The 22,833-nt window shown below is 39.3% G+C and overlaps 3 protein-coding genes across 6 annotated transcripts in view; 1 reads left to right on the top strand and 2 right to left on the bottom strand.

The window, feature by feature from the left end:
• Positions 1 to 1,121: 1,121 nt before the first annotated feature.
• paxx (PAXX non-homologous end joining factor) lies at positions 1,122 to 6,244 on the bottom strand. The gene is made up of 7 exons (XM_050051376.1): positions 6,042 to 6,244; positions 5,051 to 5,111; positions 4,912 to 4,961; positions 4,516 to 4,700; positions 4,269 to 4,319; positions 1,533 to 1,626; positions 1,122 to 1,440 (listed from the first exon to the last, which is right to left on the bottom strand). Exons 1-7 carry the CDS (start codon positions 6,152 to 6,154, stop codon positions 1,392 to 1,394), a joined length of 603 nt encoding a protein of 200 aa, XP_049907333.1. The 5' UTR covers positions 6,155 to 6,244; the 3' UTR covers positions 1,122 to 1,391.
• An 882-nt stretch (positions 6,245 to 7,126) lies between these two features.
• Positions 7,127 to 19,316, bottom strand: LOC126394521 (phosphatidylinositol 4-phosphate 5-kinase-like protein 1). Of its 2 annotated transcripts, XM_050051370.1 has the most exons (11): positions 19,181 to 19,257; positions 18,522 to 18,656; positions 17,125 to 17,321; positions 16,979 to 17,029; positions 16,609 to 16,763; positions 14,321 to 14,445; positions 13,903 to 13,937; positions 13,758 to 13,813; positions 13,568 to 13,680; positions 13,245 to 13,407; positions 7,127 to 9,902 (listed from the first exon to the last, which is right to left on the bottom strand). In XM_050051370.1, the coding sequence occupies exons 3-11, from the start codon at positions 17,311 to 17,313 to the stop codon at positions 9,458 to 9,460; spliced, it is 1,332 nt and encodes a 443-aa protein (XP_049907327.1). In that variant the 5' UTR covers positions 17,314 to 17,321; positions 18,522 to 18,656; positions 19,181 to 19,257; the 3' UTR covers positions 7,127 to 9,457. The 2 variants fall into 2 exon arrangements, with proteins under 2 accessions (XP_049907327.1, XP_049907328.1); XM_050051371.1 differs by lacking the exon at positions 18,522 to 18,656 and having other exon boundaries at positions 7,128 to 9,902; positions 19,181 to 19,316.
• Positions 19,317 to 21,658: 2,342 nt separating this feature from the next.
• LOC126394525 (C-X-C motif chemokine 10-like) overlaps positions 21,659 to 22,833 on the top strand; it is a 7,840-nt gene continuing 6,665 nt past the window's right edge. Inside the window, exons 1-3 of one of the 3 annotated variants that reach the window (XM_050051380.1) lie at positions 21,659 to 21,797; positions 22,466 to 22,589; positions 22,686 to 22,766. In XM_050051380.1, coding sequence (XP_049907337.1) covers positions 21,743 to 21,797; positions 22,466 to 22,589; positions 22,686 to 22,766 — 260 coding nt within the window. In that variant the 5' untranslated portion in view covers positions 21,659 to 21,742. The remainder of the gene's footprint in view (positions 21,798 to 22,465; positions 22,590 to 22,685; positions 22,767 to 22,833) is intronic. The other 2 variants (XM_050051379.1, XM_050051378.1) reach the window with 2 other exon arrangements.

Raw genomic sequence — 22,833 nt, 5'->3', positions numbered from 1 at the left:
CAGCAAAAAATCAATATCATGCATCCCTATTTTATCCCTATTCAAGTTAACATAGTGCTTAACCTGACACAATCGGTTCGGGCAGCCGAAGTTTCTAGTGCTATAGTGCTATATGGGCCCAATGCCTTGCTTTACAGTTTTTCCCAGTGGCTGCTTGCGCTATTGCAGTGAAAAAAAAGTCCTGCGGGCAAAAAGGCATTTTCCCCATAGACCAGGGCTCGGCAACCTGTGGCTCTGGAGCAGCATGTGGCTCTTTAGCCCCTCTCCAGTGGCTCCCATGGCCGGTGTGAAGACGCAAATGACGCTATCTAAGGCTAGAGTTTGGTTTGTCCAATCTGGGCTACTGTAGAAACATGGCAGTGCAACATGGCTGTCTCCATGGATGAGGACCCGCTCCCTATGATTCTACACTAACAAATTATTATTTCTGTCAATATATCCCCCTAAATCCTGCACACTGAGCCTTTAAGCATCAGTGGGATGACTTTTGAGTTTAAGTTGGATCTATTCAAATTCAATAAAGAATTGGGGATAAGTCTTATGACAGAAACAAACATGTCATAAATCTATTATGGAGTCAAAGAATTAAGAGGTAACTTATGTCCCCAGTGACAACTTGAGTTAGGTGCAATCATAGAAAAATAATTGCAAATACTTACTTTCATGAATTAATAACTTTCACTAACTGCTCTGTTTAATATGGGAGATGTGAAGCATCATCAGATTCTCATTTGGACAAAACAAACTCTTGACATTAGTGTTGTATGAAGCTCATGAATAATTAAACAGTTTGCTGTTCCAAATGTATTTTGCTTTTAGCATGGGACTTCAGCAGTCTAAGAGAAACATGTGACAAATCAAGTGCTTAAAGAAGACTCCACAGAATAAATTCATTCATGCAGGATGATTTCATTCCTGATGTAAAGTCATATAGAACAAAAATAGCCCCGTATCAAATGGGTTAAGAGCAAGAAAAGTGTCGACAGCATTTGGAGATGGACCCTGGATAACAAAGTATTTGGCCTTGCACATAATTTGTCTGCATGTTTCTGAAAATGCAAAACCTTTATTTCAGGAATAATTTGTCCACTGGCACTTGTTTTATACACATTCAAAACTAATTTGTTGCAACTCATTCTTTATTTCATTTCCAAATGACATTAAATTCAACCTAGAATCATGAAAGCTACAGACATTAAAATACCATTAAAAATCATTGTCCAGTTTTCACTGATATTGTATGACATAAAAACAAATATTTACACATTCTGTGATTTTAAAAAGTATACATTAACTTCATAATGCTGTGTTAGTAGATTAAAAGAACATTCATGTTTGGTTGTGCAGCAGCAACATGATAACATGGAGGAGAAAAAGTGTTGTCTGAAGGATCAGTCTTCATCTACTTCATCAAAGGCCACGCCGGTCGCCTGCTTCTTCCTGCAAAGAAAGGATCAACAGTCACTGATGTATATTTGCAGAGATCAGAATAACATGGCTACTGTGAGAAGTTTCTGAGAGAGGCATTGTACTTTTTAGTTCCTGGGTTGATGAGAGACGCCCCTGGAAGTCGTTTCTTCGTCATCATTGATGAAGCACAATTCTGCTGCTGCTGAGGCTCAAACTCTGCAGAAAAAATATCTCTGTAAGCTCTGTAATCCAGATGGTCACATTGTTTAATCAGTATACTGTCACATGATAACAACATAGCCAACTCCATTCACTGATGAAGTCCACCAAGATTAAGTTGTAAGCGAGAGTGGAGTGGAGTTTAATTATTTCGTCAAAAACTTTCCGAAGTGTAGAATGAACTTTGATCCTCAGATTTATATAATATTTACATTACACAACACTGTAAAATCTGATCATGACGTTAAAAAAAATCTATACTTAAAAAGTAAGCATAAAGTTTACTCATAAAGTAAACTTAATATGAATAGTTATTTTTACTTACTGTACCTTTCTCAAGGCTATCTGTTTCTTAGATTGTTTTTTCAAGTAAGTTCAACTTAACAGGCTTCACAGTGTACAATTCTGTCTATCTATAAAATAACACATTAAGACCACTCCGATCCTCATGCACAAACCAAATAATTTAGAAATGCCTACTTTTATTTAACTTTTAAAAGATTAACATCTATTCAGTCCCACAAAATCATATTCTTCCAGTGTTCAGATGCTAGTTATGAATTGCTTTTCCGATTATCTTTAATCAAAGGAATTAGTGCCAAAAATAATACTGAAAACATAACCTTGGTGTTTTCAATGGTAGCTGCCGCCAGCCTGCATGTAGTGTAGCTTAAATCAGGTGCAAACAATGTCGACAGAGCACAACATACTGTACAGTAATAACTGATGGGGATGCACAATAATACAGGCAATGAAATATTGGAATCTGCCAAAATGCTGATGATATTGGTACATCATTGGTATCTGCCCATATTGGCTTTAAAATTAACTATTAGAATTGCCCAACATGGCTTTTTTTTTTTTTTTTACTTTTCACAATGAATGAATATTACATACACTGAGAAGCATTCTATTTCATGTCTCCATCTGCAGGTGGGCCATCACGATAAGAGTATGAATGCATGATATGAAATTAGGTGGGGGAAAAAGTGGATATATCGATACTTGTGTCTGTCAGCGGCAAAGTAAGTTGTAAGTAAATTGTTATATATTGGATATCTGAAAAATTCAAATATCCTGCATCCCTACTAACTGAGGTCAACCCAGATGACAATATAACCGTTTTTAACTCTTCTCTGGATTTTGACAGTTAAAGGACAGTATTTAGGGAGATTTAAGTGAGTAAATAAATCAAAAAACAAACTTTGAAAGGTGGGGTGTTCCACTCCAGTAGGTGGCAGTAATGTGCCTGGAAGCTGATTTGCCAACCACCAATAAAACCCAAAGAGGAAGATAGGGTGTTACTTTGTTGTGCCTCCTAGGTCTTCATTAGTATGCCAAAAATACCAGAATGTTCTACTACATCCCGTCTGATTTTGCAGTAGCCAGCATTCTTTTTGGCTATTCTGACCCACAATCGTCTGCACAGCAGACAATACGTCACATCGACTGAGACACAAACAGATGACAGCTGACTGACAGCTGTCAGGAGTCACAATGACGGATGATGGTGCATTTGACTAACTGATGACTAGTCAAATAGTAATAATAGAAATATTAATTAAATTAAAAATATTACAAACAACAAAACAACATAACTATGAAAATAACAATGACAGAGAACTGCAGATGTTATTTCACTGTTGCAAATATGTTAGAATCTACAACCTGGCCAGTTATAACTTTAAACTACATACATTGCAAAGTAACAACAGCCGAGCTCTCTGGATTGATCTTCATCTCTGAAGAACTCGGTAAATGGTGTTTGTTTTATCTCCAAGGTACCTGATATAAAAGCAATAGGGTCAAAGCTCAGGGCCTAATGTTATGAGACAGTAGGCTCATTCAAGATGAGCTGTGCCTTGCCTGGAAGGTGGATGAGAGCAGGCAGCTGCAGCAGGAGGCGGTGACAAAAAGCTGCGGTGAAGTCAGACAGTTTCCTGACAGTTTCCAGCAGGAAACACACACTCACATCCATTTATGTTCATGGTTCAACCTCCATTTTACATGAATTCTCATGTAAATCAGCATCATCAGTTTGCTGCTGCAGAGCAGACCTGTCACCTCAAGTACAGAGGCTAAATAAAATGTGTCTGACTATAAGGTTAATGTTTTCAGTGGAGGAAAAAAATGTGAAAAATGAAAATAAGAAAATGAAAGTTTTGGAATGGCGAAGTCAGAGCCCAGACCAAAATCCATTTGAAAATCTGTGTGGTGACCTGAATAAGGGTGTGCACAGGATATGCCTGTGATGCCAATCTGAGTTGGAGCACTTTTGCCAGGAAGAGTGGGTAAAGATGTGGCATGCTGACAGACTCCTACCCCAAAAGACTGAAAGCTGTAATACAATCAAAATGTGCTTCAACCAAGTACTAGTTTAAGGGTGTGCACACTTATGCAAGCAGGTTTATAATAACCTTTTAATTCTTTATATTTTTCACTCTAAAAGATTTGTTTTTCTAATGTAGGTCAATAAAGTTTTTAAAATAATTTATCTTGGTCTCATTTTTTTACATGACAAAAACCTGGTATTTTAACAGGGCTGTGTCGACTTTATATATTCACTGTACATGCAGAAAAAAAGACCTCTCATCCCCTGTGGAAATTACATCCATTGGTATACAGCTTTAAAAACATACCTGCAAGCCACCTTTGGTGATTTTTTACTGGACTGACAGAGGGGGATCCACCTGGAGGGAAGGAATGACAAGACACAGTCAGCACTGATTCCAGAGAGACTCTGCATACGCTCCTATAAAATGAAATTAATTTCCATCGGGGGAATGATAAGGTACTGTTATTATATCATTATTATTGTTATTATTAATATTGTTAGCTCAAATCTCACACTCTGTGAAACTGCAATGAGTCACAAGGACAAAGTACATTTTCTGTCGGGCTGAGTGAGGCTGTCAGCCATCCTAAACAGCAGCTCCTTCAGTTCCTGTGTGGCCTGTGGGCCCTCCAGCCTGGACAGGGTCACACTCAGGTCACCTGGACTGGAGCTTACACGGAGCTCTGCACTGGTGTCACACACCTCAACCGACACGTCCCCACTACCACAAGCCGACCTGAGGAAGACACAGGGGAATATTCAGCCTCAGTTTCCAAATAATTGTTTAATGATTAGTCTCACACATACACGCACACTCTAACATGTCAATACAGAGAATGTTCTGCTGCTGGCTGTGCAGTTTCAGTGGCACTGCTGAATCTTAGCACCTTGCTAGGAAGCAGTCATGTAACAGAGTGGTTTTAAAGGACAACAGATTGTAATCTCACCTGAGTTTCAGGATATAATCCTCCGTAGATTTCAAGGCAAACCTCTGTCTCTAAACAAACAGGTAGAGGGAGGGAACAAAGTCAGAACCTTTACTGATGCACTGAGTGGAAATCATGGCGGTCTGCAGCTGAAACTTACAAACTGGTTCAATGCGTCCTCGGTGTACTCTGTGATCCAAACATCTGCAGCATCTGTCAAACTCCATGAGATGAACAAAAACATTATAAGGAAAACAGTTAAATTACATCATACTTGATCTTATGGACACACTGACATAAAAACACAATATACTTCATTACATGGTCTCAAAAATAATGTTAAGAGTGAACAAACATCTTCATGACAAGGTCTACATGTAAAGATGGGCTTTTCAAGCAAGATAATCTTCTGGATATCAGACTGGATTCATTTTTGCCGTATTCACTGGCATGTTTCACTAACATTTGACTGGTGTCTGGGGCTAATTTCTAACCCTGCTGAGTACCCTACTATGTATTTTAAGGAACAGCAAAAACTACATTTAAATATTCTGCAGTAAGCTCGCTGTATCACCCAGCCCTAGACTGTAGGCTATTAGTCTCAAGTTGTGCAATGAATGTTGAACCTGTTAACAAACATATCTAGTGTGGTTTATAATAATAATCTTAATATTAATAATAACAATAAACATTATTTCTACAGAACTTATCAAAACAAGCAATTACAAAGTGCTTTACAAAGCAGACATGACAAGAACAAAGGATAGCAGTGACAAAAACAGACACATTTCCACATATTTATGAGCAAATATGAATAAATCAATAAATAAAAATGATGAGAAAACCTAGTTACAACTTGATGACGTTTGTCAGCCAGAGAAGTGGAATATGTTTAGTCCAAGAACTGCACACTATAACCGACCCGACCTGCCAGTATTATGTGGAATTTCCACGCTGCTTGGTGGACTATAGGTAATATTTATGCCGTTGTAACAAGAGGCTACCAATAATTCAGTTTACGTCCTTTTATACTCTATCACAAAAGTAATTTTCCTAGTAAGCACCGGGGAAATAAACTGTCAGAGTTAAAGGGACATTGGTTTGGTGTACTCTCCGTTCAGTGGGAAACATTAACGCAACCTTCGACTCACCAAATATTGAATATCCCGTTTTTCCTGCGTGTACAGCAGAGGAATTTAGACTGCTTCTTTTTGTCTAACACAGTGCAGTATGCTGTTTGGGACACATCCATGTTTCCCTCCATAGTTTCGATCACTGCTGACAAAGACAGAGGAAGCACAACAAACCCGCAGTACAGGGACAGCGCCGGTCGCTGAGGCTTAAAGCTTCCGGGTCTACCACGTGATGCCTTGGCAAAGAGCAAGCTCTTTGGCCTTGGGACCCAGAAAGGCACGTAGTCAACGATACGTATGTACCATAGGTATGTACGTACGGGTTTGTTCTCAAATGAGGTTCAGTGATCGATGATTTAGTTATCATGGTCACATCTAGTAGAGGCATAAGTTGATGTTACCCAGAATAAACGTTCAAATAAATACATAAGTAATCACATGCAAACTGTAACTCTGTACCAAATATTTTTAGGCTCTGCTTTATGGTGAAATTAATTAGCAGAAAATGCAGGGGACAAATTCTGTCCTAATAATAAGGTTAAAGAGGTTTCCTTTTAAGTTTTGTATCATATATTCAGCAAAAAAGACATTATAGAGTTGTCTTGTACTTTCTGAACTTTGTGTGACTTAGAAAAAGAAACAGTCTGCCACTTGTTTTATTGCTGTATGTAGGTGGATGCTCAACTTTATATGACAAGAAAAAACTGGGCAAACAATTCAATTGCAGGACAAAGACACTTTTATGTGTTTTGAAAGTAATGAGGTGGAGAAAGAATTTATTTATTTATTTATTGTTATTTTATTTATTCATTGACTTTTGTACAATGAATTTCATTATTGGGAAAACTCCAAATTCACTCAAAATCTGGGCTCCAAACCAGATTTTGAACTTTTCTATCAAGAACTATATATTATGTATATATATATATTTCTATCAACTACTATATATATATATATATGTATGTGTGTATGTATGTATGTATGTATGTATGTATGTATGTATATATTTAAACCAAGAACTACCTTTCTGACAGAAAGCCCTTCAGAGAGAATATTCCCAACAGCTCAAAAAAAAACATCAAGAATTTATTTAGTTAGGTATAATAATGCACAATCAGCCATGCCACTTCAGTTTGCAAAAAAAGGGCAACATCAGCAAACGATATACATAATAATGATAATTATAAGCACAAAAATAAAACAAGAATTATTAATAAATCAAATACAGTGGTAGCCTAATTTAAGTGACAGACTTCATCAAGCAAACATCTCTCAATAAATATTAGTTGCTGTCATTGATTTCTTATTTGTTACAAATTTAAGAGACTCAAATAACATTCAATATCAGTTAAAAACAACTTATAAAATGGGACTGAATTAAAAAATGTGCCTTTATTGATACGAAATCCCTAACAAGATAAAAAAAAAAAAGTAAACAAAATTACATAAATATTTTCTTCACATTCAAAATAAGTGATAATATTTTTGCCTTCAGTAATAATGGCATGCGTGATTTTGCACAATACATTATTCTCAAAGTCTTTCTAAAACGTAATACAATATGGTCAACCATAAAACAGATTAATTATACTTTGTTCAGTGTTGCAGAATAAGATTTATTGTCATTAGTAGCCTCAGACTTGTAAATACAACTGGAAATCTGATTTTTCTGAAAACTGATAAATCCAAGCTGGTGTTTCATCATATAGCCTAGTCTGGAGCCGTTACTGGCCGTTTTGGTAAGGAAACGGAACCAGGCGAGTGAGACAGGATCCGGAATTCGATGGATGTGCCTTTCCGTAAAAATAAAAGCACCAAGCTAATAAAAATGCAGTGAAACTTTTAATTTAAAGAATATAATTTACAAGAAAAGCCCCAAGCCATTAAGTTAATCGATTTTCTTACACCCCTCATCACCCCAAATCGATGGTGCGCCAGAATTTAAAGTTTTACTATGGTGAACACTTTTAGTTTGCTGTAAATTCTGACTCATTTAGATGTGTTCAAAGATTATTTTTAGGGCTTTCTGACTTTATTACAGGGCAGCTGGAGAGAGGATGGAGGAGAGAATGGGGATGATGTGCAGCAAAGGGCTGCAGGTTTGAATCCAACGTGGGCCGCTGCAAAGGACTCAGCCTATACGGGGTGTACACTTTACCTGTTGAGCTAGTGGTTGTCCTAAGCATTTAAATGTGTTAAATAAGGCAATTGCTAACAAGTTGCTAAATGAGACTACATGCAAAACGTCATCACGGCGAACACAGCTTTACAGCCTTGTCATGGTGGCAGCGTTGGCGGTGTAGTTAGCTTATAGTCTAACGTTAGCTTTTTTACTTCTGTCGATTGCATTTACACTTCAAAAATTGTAAAAGTGTTAATTTGTAATGATTATCTGTCTGAACCAAACATGTACTGTAGATCCTTTGTTGTTTTAACATCTGGTAGTCTTGTTAATGTGCTAACTGGCTAACTAGCATCTTGATTCCATCCTGGCTGTCTCCCTGTTTCCCTTTTCTTAAAGACAATTACAGACTACCACTCCCTGCTGGTTAAGAGAGTTATGTCCTATTACACACAGGTGCAAAATGTACGCCCAGACCTACTGTACGTAGGTCTGGGCCTTAAGAGGTTGTTGTCGTCCCGGCCATACCACTTTGCCAGATAAACCCTGTGGAATCAGACTGGAACCCAGCCATTTCACTCCTTAGTCACAACATTAGACACCTGCTGCAAAGCTTCAAGCTCATACAAAACAAGGCCGTTGGTAAAGTGATAACTTGCCAACCAGTGGATTTTTGTTTTGACAGACACAACTCCTGTATGATGATTGAAGGTATTTAACTGAATGAATATGACAGCTTTATACATTCAACAATAAGTTATGAATTACATTACTAGTAAGAAAATCCCACTAAAGCTTTAAATGTATTAAAAGTTGTATTTTTATTTACATTTCATGTTGCACAACACACAGTTTTATATTAATGACAAAGAGGAAAACTCAACAGAAAGACCTGAAAGGGAGATCTGAGCATTGAATGGACAGTATGGGGAGTGCTTCTTCACAATCTGCACATATCACTGCAAGGTTTATGTATTTGCTTTGATTATATGTATTTATTAAATTAGCCCGGCCACCACAGTATCCTGGAACCCCTACCATTTGTCTATATTTCCAGTGCCACAAGCTGGCTCTGAAATTGCACAGAAGGCTTCTATTCAGACATGAAGGCAGTCATTATCAGTATCAACACTTAATGACAGGTTACAGTTGTACCCCAGATTTCCACTAGATGGAGCTCATCGTATTGTGATTGAGGCACTACATCACAACATCAGGACAGAGCCAGAATATGACACAGTCCCATCCTGGGGACACTGGGGGTTAAACAGCAGCATTCTGTATATGAGTGCTGAATGTTTTCTGCACTGTGTCACTGACAGTGGTCCTGCATCCACTGGGAGAATCTGCGTGAATATTTGGGGGGGCTGACTGTGGAAAAGGCCCTGCCTGGGTAGCGAAGGCTTTTCCACAGGTTCTCCAGTCTTTTCTTCCAGCCATAGACAGTAAAAATGTCTATGATGCCTACAAAGTAGCGCCGGTCTGGCCCATCTGCAACATGAACAGCGTTTTTGCAGTTGGGCAGTAGCCTCCGATGATGCTCATAGAAGTCCTGCAGTTCTGAGTCAGTCCTGGTTTCTTTGGCAGGGCAGTTTATCTCCTGGAGGGGGATCCCTTCACCAGTGCCCTCAGCTTCTGCTTGTGGCTGGTCTGACCCACCGTCTGCAGCATCTGGTGCCACCTCACCCACAGCGTCTTCCAGTAATGGAACGGTGGGGGGATCTGAAGATGTGGGACTCTCATCTAAGTCTAGAGATCTATGGGAAAGACAAAAGAATCCACAGAACACAGTCAGAGGGGTGTTCATAAAGGTTGCAAAGAAAAGCAGGGCTTAATGTGAAAAGCTTGTTTTAAGAAGTCGAACAAACAGTTAACTAAACAAACCCAGATTAATCTGTCGTAAGGCCAATTTTGGGTTGAAGAGATCAGACTAATTGAAGTCTGGTTTAGGACCTGCTTCTTAATGACTTTAAAATGACATTGTGGCAGAAAAGATAACACAAAGGAGGAAACATTTGTGTATGCTCATGGTTAGGTAACCTTAGGCGCCTCAGAGTCCTGTACTTTGTGAGAGGAGGCTGTTGGTGTCAGGAGATGAAGATAAGATGACCTTGGAGATGTTATCACTCCCATGTTCAGAACGGAAAAGAGATGGTCTTGACTGAGGGTTACACACACATGGCCTATCCCTGCATCATGGTGGGATTATATTAGAAACTAGGTGCTATATAAAGCTGAGTCAAATGTAAGGGGAGTTTCAGCTTTTGGTATGACACTCTGCACCAAGATGTTCTGTGATATCAGATTTGTGTTGAATGAACGTTTAAATTCAGAAAGGTCAATTGACGCTCATGGAGCTTGTTCTTGTATTTATCAAAGTAAAGATTGACCAATCAAAAATCAATAAAGCCTAGTATCACTATATTTTGCCTGGCAGTATTTTAATGATACATGGACTCCAAGTATCAATCTTTTATTATCTACATTATTAGTTTTTGCAAATACACATTTTAATACAACTTTTGGTACTAGAATAATAAAATCAATTGCTTTTTCAGTCCACTAGATGGTGCCAATGTTTTTTCCTGGTATTTAAATCAAACATCTGGACTTATTTTGGATTTTTTTAACGCAGAAGGAAAGGAGGACTTTGATATGACATATGTGATTTGCACGCAGTGTCATATGAGAATAAAATACTCTGGGAATACTATGAACATGAAGATTCCCCTCACACTCACCATCCAGAGATAGCATTAGCCGCTGACAGCCAAGCTAATGCTAAACCTGCTCCACCGAAGAGTCAACCAATACTGAACACACTTAGCTTGACAAAACTACCATCAGACTCTGAGAGAGCTAAGAAAATAGCACAGTCCATTGTCTATTTCATGTGCAAAGATCTGCATCTGTCCAGCACTGTTGAAAACAAAGGCTTTTGTTACATGCTAACCATGGAACCATGTGACTCCCCGATGCTTTTTCACGAACACAGGCATATCCAAGCTCTATGGAGAAGTGAAGCATAAAGTTGAAGAATCTATGAGTACAGCAGGAAGGGTGGCATTAACTTGTGATGCCTGGACTTAGAGCTCAGTAGATTCCAACCTTAGAAAGTAGGGTAGCCAGGTGCTAAATGCCACATGACGCTGGAGATCGTCCAAGAGGCCAATTAAATGGACTGCAATTATGCAGCACTTGTCTAGGTTAAACAAGCACTCAAAGTGCTTTGCAACACCCATTCACACAGATAAAAATCCACACACTAACACAAAAGCAAATCTTGGTTCTTCAAGGAAACAAACATGTTGACTGCAGGGGCCAGGGATCAAACCACCAATTTTCTGATCTGTAGAAGACCACTCTACCTCCTGAGACATCTACTGCCCCAGACAGAAGCTAATTTCTGATTTATTCTGAGGCTGTAACCTAGTCTCTCAAATGGCAATCGACACCCGAGATGGAAGATCACAGTCACAAGCAGCCAAAGAAAATCAAATACAATATGTAGGACATGCATGGACAATCTAAAACCTGCCACACTGAACACCCATGGTTGCGTGGACACTCACAACCTTCACAGATGTGTCAAGCATAAATCAATCGTTAGTTCGTTAGTATTTAAAACCAGTTGAGACACAACACTGGGTCCAGTGCAAATTATTCACATTGCTGTGCTCCATTTTCATCAATAAATAACCGAATAACATGAATGAGGCCCAATGAGTTTTTTCTCCTAAATAATAGCCTGTGATGATAATAATAATAATATTAGCCCTTGTCCACATAACAAAAACATATCCAAACAGAGAATGTCGAAGGGGCTAACATGAATGATATATAAACTAATGGCCCCCAAATTTGATGCCGATGCTAGCTGTCCTGGCTAGCCCCTTTTCATGACCAACATATAAAATTAGTCACTGTATATCAGCTACATTGCCATCGTCTTTGTATCCCAGCCAATCTCAGGCCACATATTGTCCCTTATTTGGTTGTTGAGGTAGTGGCCATGGTGCTTTTTGTACAATATTGGGTGTTAAAAAACCCAACTGATAAGACATTCCCTTGTTTTGGCAGCAAGCTAGCTATGACCTGGAGGTGCGACATAAATTGGAACAAAGGATTTCAGCGGTCAAACATATTTTTTTTGCAGGTGGAAATCCACTGAAACCGAGGTCCACCTGAATATTTTTTCCACTGATGAATGTTTGCAGGATATTCATCAGTGGAAGAAATGATTATGTGCAAACCATAACCCACAAAATCAGTTCAGTCGGGACCACTCTGCCCTCTCTGCCCTTCCACGTGCATATGAGGAAAGCCTGAGGCAGAGAAAGCAAACCTCCCTGCCCCTCCATGCACCTACATGTAAAGCCTAAGGCAGCAGCAAAGACCCCCAGGAAAAGAACAGAGCAAGCATCATTGAATAACAGAAATTACACTGAAATGTCAGACACAACATGAAAAGGAGGAGCTGGGGTGGAGGCAGGTTGCTTGCAGAGGAAACAGTGACAGTAGGTGGGCCAAAGCAGTTTAAGTAGAGCACCCTGAATGAGATTTGCCAATTAGTTACATAGAGAGGAATCATGTGATCTATCAGCTGACTCCCTTCCATCAATTGGCTGCTCCATCAGTTGATTGGGCTGCTTGAGATTAGCTGATGTAGCTGGGATGTAAACTGAGCTTGACATTGTGTCCTGCCTGAACTAACACTGCTCTTTTTTTCCACAAATTTTCGCACAAATTTTTCAGACAAAAATCCATGCTTGGCGTAAAACAGCTTCTAGTACACTATTTTTGAGGTTTGGAGAGTCAGGCTAGTTTTCTCACCAGCTTCCAGCCTTTATGCAAAGCTTTGCTCATCAACTACTAGCTCTAGCTCCAGAGTTAGCACATAGACACGGGAGCCATATCAATCTTCTCATCTAACTCTCAGCAAGAAAGTGAATAGATGAATTTCCTTTAACAGTACATTCATTTCATGAAAGCTTTTCATGAGTAGGTGAACATACAAAAAGTAAAAACAAAAACAATAAGACAAACTGTAATTCACAGCAGTTTGTTTCGCACTTGCTCAAAGGTCATATGAAACCTACTTTGTGGCGCGAATCACAAGGTTTGCCAGAGAGTGTTTCCCTTCCTGCTCATCTCGGTGCAGAGGTTGATGGGCCAGTAGGAGACTGTAGTCCAGCACATTAAGCCCTTGAAGGAAGGCAGCATCCATTTTCAATTGTTGGAGAAACCAGGATTTCTCTTGACCTTCAGCAACCACACAAGAATTTCCATTTAATGTAGCATTCACAAACTAACTGTATTTGGGTCAATTTCATTCTGCTGCTGAACTTGATTGCTCAACAGTGTCATTTATATAACCACAGAAATAAGAAGAGTGAGTGTGTGTTGGAGAGCGGACACTTACCTAATGCAATGTACTGCCCTTCAAAGTTATTGTCCTTCAGTACTTTTATTATTTGTTTCCCCCCTGTGTCAGGGTTAGTCCATCTACCCACCTCACAGCCCTTAATGTCGTATCTATGCAACAAAAAGCATCACACCTATGACATATATCATAAATCCACACAATGAAACATGGGGGAAACATACTGTACCTAATATTGATCCTTTCATCAGGGTAAAACACACTCTGCATCACAATGAAGTACTTCTGGAAAGCAGACAGATGGCACTGCATTATAAGTACTGGTACTGTAAGATTGGATATAATGACCTACTGGTTGTTACGTAAATAAATACCTTTATTTCATTTGGAATAACAATCCTGTGGACACCTGGAAAACAGAAAGAATGATTCATATCATTATATAAGTAATCATATTATAATATGATAATAACAACCATATGTAGATGTTCACAGCAAAGGATGTGCTTGTATGGCTGTATGTTGGGAGGGGTGGGGGGTGCTTACAGATATTTTCACAAGTAGAATGGAGGCGTGACAGACAACGTTTGGAAAGCACAAAGTTAGGGTACATTAGGCAACTGTTCTTTTTGATTGGACAAGCACAATTTTTTTGACTCCTGAGGACCTCTAGTGGTCAACAATGTGTCAGCTGTGGGGATGACAGCTCTTAAAGTTTGACTGAAAAAGTAAAAATAAAATAAAAAAAAATAAAAAATCACCTACTGCAGCATTAACCAAAGCTTCTCTTACCTAGAAACCTCACCATCAGTGAATGAGGGTATTTCTCCAAGTGGTCTACGTATGCCGGCAGATTGGACAGGAGAAACTGGATCTCGCGCCTGCTCTGGGTCTTTAGGAAGAATCTTTTGTCATTCCTAAAACCAAAAACAATCACATCACTAGACAAGAACATGAACCAGATGTCAGCATTGGATAATTCTGCAAAACTCCAGACTGTGTCAATTGTTTTTCACACTTTCATACCCTCTTGATATTTCAGAAAAGAGTATGTGTTGAATAAAATCATGTGACTAATAGACTTATTTTGTGGTTAGAATAAGTAATCTCAAGATAAACATATGTGTGGCAATACTTCCAAACAGGAGCAAAAGCATTTTTCTTTCATGTAACATTATCCCCACCACTCACAGTGATCATCTTTCTCAGCTCAGCTAGCTATCGGCCAGTAGAGACTGACCTCTGGTGGTACATGTTGTGCACTACATCACCTCAATACAGCATCAACTGAATAGAAAGAGAAGCGCCTGCATTTTTGATGGTATGGAAAAAACATACCTTTGGGAGTTCTAAATATTCTGGTATGCCGTAATACCTTGATACTGCCCACGCCTGATGCAAACCTTTATTTTATTTTTATTTTTTTTTTAAATCTTTTAAATATCTGTTTGGCAACTGTAGTAAGGTTGAGGTTAGAGAAAGATCACGGTTAATAAAAAAATCTAACCTTAATTACTGGTCTGGGATGGGATGCAAAGTCCGGTCTGTGATGCCACAGCTGCAGGGCCTGGATATTGGCTAAATAATACATCTAAACTCCATGGTTCTGTCAAATATATGTATATGAGTCTATATGCAAAATACCAGTCCTTATTTCTCCAATGAAAAAACTTCTGAAATAGTCCTTAAATCTCAGAACAGACTAATTAGAAAATGGGATTTGGAGACTTGTTAATTAGCTGCTGTATTCCACACTTTGCTCAAGTATACACTTGGCATCTTTTGAACAGCTCTTACCAGGTCAGTTACCGGTAAAGGTCTAGTGTGTAGGATTTAGGGGGATATATTGGCAGAAATGGAATATGATATAATAAGTATGCTTTCTTTAGTGTATGATCAATTAGAATCGTACTGTTTTCATTAACTTAGAATGAGTCTAAGGAGTGGGTCCTTATCGACAGAAGTTGCCATGTTGCACCTGCATGTTTCTACGGAGTAGCCCAGAACAGACAAACCAGACACTGCAACCAAAGTTGTTAAAATCCAGCGCTTGGTCAGTGACACAGATGAGAAGCCATGGATACGTCGGTATGATACACAGCCAGTTGCTTTTGTTGTGAATCCATGTCCAGCGGTGTCAGGAGGAAACGCGGTAGACAGTAACGAAAGTTATTAGGCAGAAGTCCGACTGGGGGGATCAGAAGGGGTGTGGATGGCTCCAACAAATGGTGAATGGTAAATGGACCTGCACTTGTATAACGCCTTTCTAGTCATCTGAAAGCACTTTATACACTATGAGCCACATTCACCCATTCACACACACACATTCATACACTGGTGAATGAGGCTACCATACAAAGTGTCATCTGCTACTCCGTTTTTAACACACTCTCACACCGGTGGAACAGCCATCAGGAGCAATTTGGGGTTCAGTATCTTGCTCAAGGATACTTTGACATGCATACTGAAGGAGCTGGAGATTGAACAATCCGATCTGCCTCTGAGCCACCGACTTTCCCACAGGATGATCTAGCTCCCGGTAAAAACCTGCCTATAGCTTTTACCTGTACTGCCCAGCAGCCATCTTAGAGCTCGATCAGTTCTGGTGCTGAGCTTTGCGGATGCAGGGCAAGTGCTTGTTTGCAAAACTGAATAATTGCAGACAATGGATGTAATTGGAGATTAAAAAAACCCAAACCTGTCTCTTTAAACTTGTTGCAAAATGTTTTTAGCAAAATTTCTTGTTTGTTTTTTGCTGCATATATAATGAATATTGTTTGGTACTGATGAGTGGTCAGTGTAGGTCTATGCTGTTCTGGAGGACCAGATTGTCAGATGGAATTTTGTACACTTCACATGCTTATCCACCAATCCAACCTCAACACTCCTTCCACCTTGCTACAGTACATAAAGGCCACACTACGTCCTAAATTAGCAGTGAATGTTGGAGTTGGACATGAATCGTGAGGTGCAGAATCATCCCTTGCAGGTGTAGTTCCTGGGCACACTGGGCTACAATTGCAACATAAATATGAGTACATTTTTGTGTGTATGTTAGAAGAACAGAACACTGTGCTCACGTGACAAAGAAATCTGCCCTGCTCTTGGAGTTACTGACAAACTGGAGGTAGTGGCCGGCTGAGCAGAGGGAGTTCTTATAATCCTCCTCTGTAATGTCCAGTGAACGCCTCAGTTTAGCAAACACTGATTCTGCAAATGTTTGCATCTCAAACCCCTGGAAGGCAAGAATCAAAAAGAAGCCTTGACAATGTTGTAGTGTTTGTTTCACTGTAAATAACTTGAAATGAATTCTTAGAACAACAAAAGTATAATGGGCAAGAACTTTTGACAATTTCATCATAACTAATAGCATTATCCAGATGAAAACAAGATTTTTAAAAATCGCTGGGTTATTGAAAAAATAGTTTTGAGCTGGGAATGACCACTTGCCTCGTGGGTTTGAGTTTCCACTGCCTTGAAATCTTCAGCTGTGAGTGTATCCTGTGTAAAAGGTGAAGTGTTTATGAGTGACTTTATGTCCACAGTATTTCATATTTATAATCAAACCAGTGGCTTTTAAATAGCAGATTCTTTACCTGGCCTGGGGTATCCATACTGGTCTGAATGGAAGCATGCATGCCTTCTTTTATCATGGATGTCAGACAGAAGAACTCATGCTCTTGGTTGATCTCAAACACCCCTATCATCCTCCATCGCTGTCTCAGATGCCACCAGCGTCTTCGCCTGGCAGCTCTGGAGGTGCCGGCACCTTTTCTATTTTCCATTTGTGACACTGGGCAGAAATCAGTTTAACCAGTTAAAGAATGACATTCAGCTAAAAAAAACATGTTTCAATTGTTAAAAGCTGTTTACAGCCTGGTTCAAAAAACAGTTTTGGTCTCTATAATGTAAGGGGGGTGAATTTTTATATAATTCACCAGTTTAAGCATTATTAAGGCTTTAATTTATACATAATTAAGGGCATGGCCATTTTGAGTGACAGTCGGTTGCCATCTGTTGACAGAGCGACAACGTTGTTTAACATAACTATGGTGTAACCCCAGATTCACTGAGTATAGGCGTAGCTGTAGCTGCTGCTGCTGCTGCTGCTATTTCAGTTTGTTGTCAGTCCATGTATTGTAACGATTTGGTCGCCTAAAAAAGTCTTGCTCAGCATTTGGGTTGTACTAAAAGATCCTCCAAGGCAACTATACCCAATTTACAACCTGTGGACCAAATCTGACCCACAAGAGGCAACCAATCCAGATTGGGAATTATTTTTACACTAAATGTAAAAATGGTCAAACAGTTCTTCATCACAATAGTTTGTTCATCAAAAAAAGTGCCAGGGGAGGATACCCCTGACCCCCCCAGCAAAGGTCCAGGCTAATCCCCAAGTGTCCTCAAATCCTAGAAACACCGCTGCATATACCTGACCTGTGAGGGGCTACTGTGACTGGATTTGACTCTTGGCAGCAAATGTCACGAGGTTGAAAAAAAGGCAGTTCATTTAGTATATTATTCAGTAGTTCATTTATTCGTTTTCCGTATCCTCTTAGGGGTCGCAGGGGGGCTGGAGCTTATCCCAGCTGACACTGGGCAAGAGGGCTGACACACAGAGACAGACAACAATTTGCGCTCACATTCACACCTACGGCCAATTTAGAGTCACCAGTTAACCTAAGTTTTTGGACTGTGAGAGGAAGCCGGAGTACCCGATGAAAACCCACATTAACATTGTGGGGAGAACGTGCAAACTCCGCACAGAAGGGCTTCCCCACCCCAGGGTTCAACCCCACCCCTGTCATTTTACAAAACTGCCCTCACAGGTGAAGTAAGTTGACTATATGTGCTCTAAGGAGTCATTCAGTTTTCCCAGTAAGAATATTTTGTTTAAATGGTTGTAAGCCTGTTTTTACTAGCGAAAAATAGCATTAGCATTAGTATTATCACAGTTAACCATAGCTGTAATTTACTGGGCTAATCAAGTTACCAGCTAGCGTTAGGCTTAGCTCCACCCTCTCCTCCAACTGTGGTCACTTCTGGCTCCAAAAACCCAAGATGGCAACGGCCAAAATGCCAAACCCAAGGCTTCAAAATGGGAGTCCACAAACCAGTGAGGCTACATCTATTATCCAAGAAAACATGCACCGTGAACTCAGTTACACAACAAGTAAATAAAGATGAACCACACCAACATCAATCTTGTTTTAAGGTGATTACACTGACTTTTTTAACAGTTTCTGTTCATTTTCTTGTTTCCTTAATAATAATAATAATTAGACATTAATGTCTGATCAATATTTATAATGTGATTTTAGGAGACAATTGTAATTTAGATGTAAAATAGCTGATTCACATATAACACTGTAGCACGTTGCAGCTGCACAGTAAGCTAGAATTCCTTATGTGGTGATACAAGCAAACAACATGAACCAAAGAGGATATTGTAGATTTTAAATCTTACTTAAAGTTGATAAAAACAACTACCCACTCACTTAGGGCATATTAAACAGCACCATTACAGATAACAGCTGTTACACCCAAGACATAAAAGAGCAGGCTCATAAAGCAAAAAGATATGATTAGTTTTGTGTCTACATGATGATAAAAGCTAGATCACACATAACTTTACAGTCAGGTAGCTCTTACCTGGGGTTCTTGCTTGGGCTATACCGTCAAACACAGCAAATTATTCATACAATTTGTCTTCTCATACAGTGTGTCTGCAATGAGCCTTGTCTATGTGTACATATGGTCCCTCCCATTCTAACTGATGCTGCATTCCAGGCAGGTTAGTCAGGCTTGGCAGGGTGTGTTACATGGAAAAAAAAGGGACTGTGGCATTGTAGGCGTTTCTTCTTTTCACAACAAGGAAGAAACCCTGAGGAGAGAAGACACCAAAAGAAAAACACTGACAAATTCCCATTAGAAAAAAAAACATAAAGATGACAGCACTTAGTTCCTGCCTGCACATTTGCCCTTTAGTCCTGGCCACTTTGCTTCGTCCTCTTCCCTTATTGCTGTCTGTATCTGTGTATGCATGCTTACATATAACTGTTACTATAACTCCTCTATAAGGATCACTGCCATCGCTACCTACCACTGAGGTTCCTGACATCTGGACCTCATTAAATTTTACTGTAAGCTACTCTTTGTTTAGTTGTCCTCATGTATCAAATTTTTACAGCCATGGCTGGAGGTACTTTGTTTTTGGGTTGTCCGTGCATCTGTCCATGCCATTCTTGTGAACATGATATCTCAAGAATGCCATATGTAAATATCTTCAAATTTGACAAAATGTTCACTTGGATTCAAAGATGAACTGATGAGAGTTTCATGGTCAAAGGTCAAGGTCACTGTGACCTTGCATCTGTCACATTCTTATGGACACAATATCTCAAGAAAGCCTTGAGGAATTCTCTCAAACCTCCACTTGGACTTAGGAAATAACTGATTAGAATTTAGTGGTTGAAGGTCAAAGGTCAAGGTCACTGTGAGCTGACAAAGCAGGTTTTTGGCCATAATTCAAGGATTTTTACACTAGAAGGGGAGACATTTGGTCAGCTACTGAAGTGATGTGTGTGAAGCATCCATGTTTTCACAGACAGGGATGTAAACTGTAAGTACAACCTGACTGGCTTGCAGAGGCAGACAACCGTGAGGCAGTAATTCTAGTAGTAGCCTGTTACACTATTGTAAGTCAAAAGTAAATTACTGTGGTAATTTTTGTGTTCCATATTGTCCTGTGGTATTACTGGAGCAATGTACCACAGGTTCTGTGGAAATGTATCAGGGGTTGTGGTACTGTACCACATGTTTTGTGGTATATTGGCAGTGGTGGAAGAAGCGCTCAGATCTTTTACTTTAGTAAAAGTATCAGTACCTTAATAAAGAAATACTCTGTTACAAATAAAAGTGCATTCCCATTTTTAGTAAAAATGCAAAAGTATTAGTATTACAATGTACTTAAAGATGTAGTTTGTAATCCTTGAAAAAGACAGTTGATTGCACAGCTGTCCCCTAATAGTCAACCAAAGGTTAGTTGACCAGAAAGGTCATTAGTCTGCAAGATTTCATTGGTTGCAAAAATACAAAACAAAAAAGAACAACATACAAATGTGAAAGAGCTGCGACTTGTCAAAATTAATCAAAACCTATATGACTGGTCTTCCTGGACACAGGAAATGGCCATGCTCAGCAGTCAGACAGGAGTCACGTTGAGGCTGGTACCTGCGGTTATTACACAGGTTATAAAATAACATGTTGTACAGGAAATCCAAAGTGTGGGATAAAGGACGAACCCAAGGTGATATGTAAACTCATTCTTCGACTACAAACATGATGTATTATCTGAAACATTTAAGTAGCTACATGCCCATTAATCACTTAGCACATCATCACCGCTTTGCTGTCACACACCCCAAGGCAGCTTGCTCAGTGTGTCACGTGCATGTGTTGATAAAATATATGCCTATATTAATTAAGAGTCATTGATATGGTTTTGTATCTCTCTGTAATGTAGCACAGTGTTAACAATGTAATTTATACTATTCTTTCTCAGACCTTGAACTCAAACCATTGGGTTGCCCTGCCCAAAATATCTCATTTAATAACTAAGTTAATATCGTAAACATGCGGGCGACTAGTTGACTAATGGCCCTAAATGATGACTACTGGTTGACAAGGACGATTCTTGGACAGGGGCAGCCCTAGTTGATTGTTGAGTCTCATGCCCAGGTTTGTGTTGATGGTTCGACTACCAAACCTAAGTCACAGTAAAGGAATGCATAAGACATGTATCTGTCAGATAGTATAGGGGGAAATTATGATACTTTGGGTTTTAAATTTCTCACTTAACTTATGCACTTGCAAAATGAATAAATAAATTTAACTTGTTGTTTAATTGTTGAAGCAAAAACTGCCTTTTTTTCTCTATGTATTCCCTCAAATACCTCTCTTCTTGTAAATCACAAAGAGGTATTTCTGTTGACTAGTATGATTTCTAGGAAGCAGGCATGTTGGAGGAAAAGAGAAGGGATAGAGGAAGTGAAAGTCAAACTGGAGAGTGAAACCATTGTGTCATGCTGCACAGCAGTTCTGTGGCTGTTAACCAGTGTATAAAAGACAGTTCTCCTGTGAGTTGTACATCATCAGGAGTCAAGACTGAAGAAAGACACAGTGTGAGCCATAACCTGTCTACAGCCAACAACTATGAATTCAGCTGTCATCGCCTTTCTCGCCAGCCTGCTTGTCCTCTGTTCACAAGGTACTGTCAACAGTTCAGTGTTCTGTGATTACTTACTTTTACATATTAATATGCTCAGCTTTCCTGTTACTGTATGGTTAATATGGACAGCTTTACTCTAAGTGCTGTATCTTGCGTTCTGCACAAGTAGGATTGTCAAAAGAACCAACCCCATGATGCCGTTTTATTTTGATTGACAAATATTATAGTCCCAACAACTCATCTTCTTTTCTCCAGCCACAGGCAACAATGCAGCTCAAAATGGCTAAATGTCAATGAAAGTCAGTAAAAGATGACACTTTGGTTTAAGTTTAGCAATGTGTTTCAGCTGAAAATGCATAGAGATTAGAGTTTTAAAACTGCACTAATCAATACTTTTAAGCCTGTCTCCCAATGTTAGCTGGGATGAGCTCCAGCACCCCTGCGACCCTGAATGGAAGAAGCAGTTCAGGATAATTACGTTGATTACATTAATAGTAGATCAAATGACTTTGCAAGGGGTCGCTGGTAGTGATGAACTAAACAATCAGTCAGTAAAATAGTGATACATGTTCGTTCCAGTCTGCTGATGGATTAAAAGGTCCATCTTGGTCCAAAATCATAAAAATGCGTTAAGATTGTGTTTGCGTTTGTTATCAGGGGTGTAAAATGATCAGAAGTTAATAGGGTTGTGTCTTTTCTTCCCACAGGACAACAGGACCCTTCCAGTAAGTGCAAGTGTTACAGTTTTAGTGGCAGGATCAGTCCGAAGCTCATCAAAGGAGAGCCAGTCATACACAGCCCAAGTAACTTCTGTCCACATACAGAGATTATGTGAGTAAATGAGCTGAATTAAGCCACATTTACCAACATGTCATTCTTCTGCATTTCTTCAGCTTCTTTCTAACATGCCTCTCTCTTCTCTCCTAGTATTACAACAACAGCAGATATGAAAAAATGTGTTAATCCAAAGTCACCACTCGGACAACTCATTCTGAAAAACAAAGAAAAGTAAGAACGGCTGGACTGCACTAACTTCAGACAACACAGTGTCCAATATAAAATACTGCTGTGAATG

This window comes from Epinephelus moara, chromosome 8 (assembly GCF_006386435.1).
Source record: "Epinephelus moara isolate mb chromosome 8, YSFRI_EMoa_1.0, whole genome shotgun sequence".
In the NCBI taxonomy this organism is placed as follows: domain Eukaryota; kingdom Metazoa; phylum Chordata; class Actinopteri; order Perciformes; family Serranidae; genus Epinephelus; species Epinephelus moara.
The sequence above is the reverse complement of the archived record's forward strand: the minus strand, read 5'-3'. Positions and strand labels throughout refer to the sequence as shown.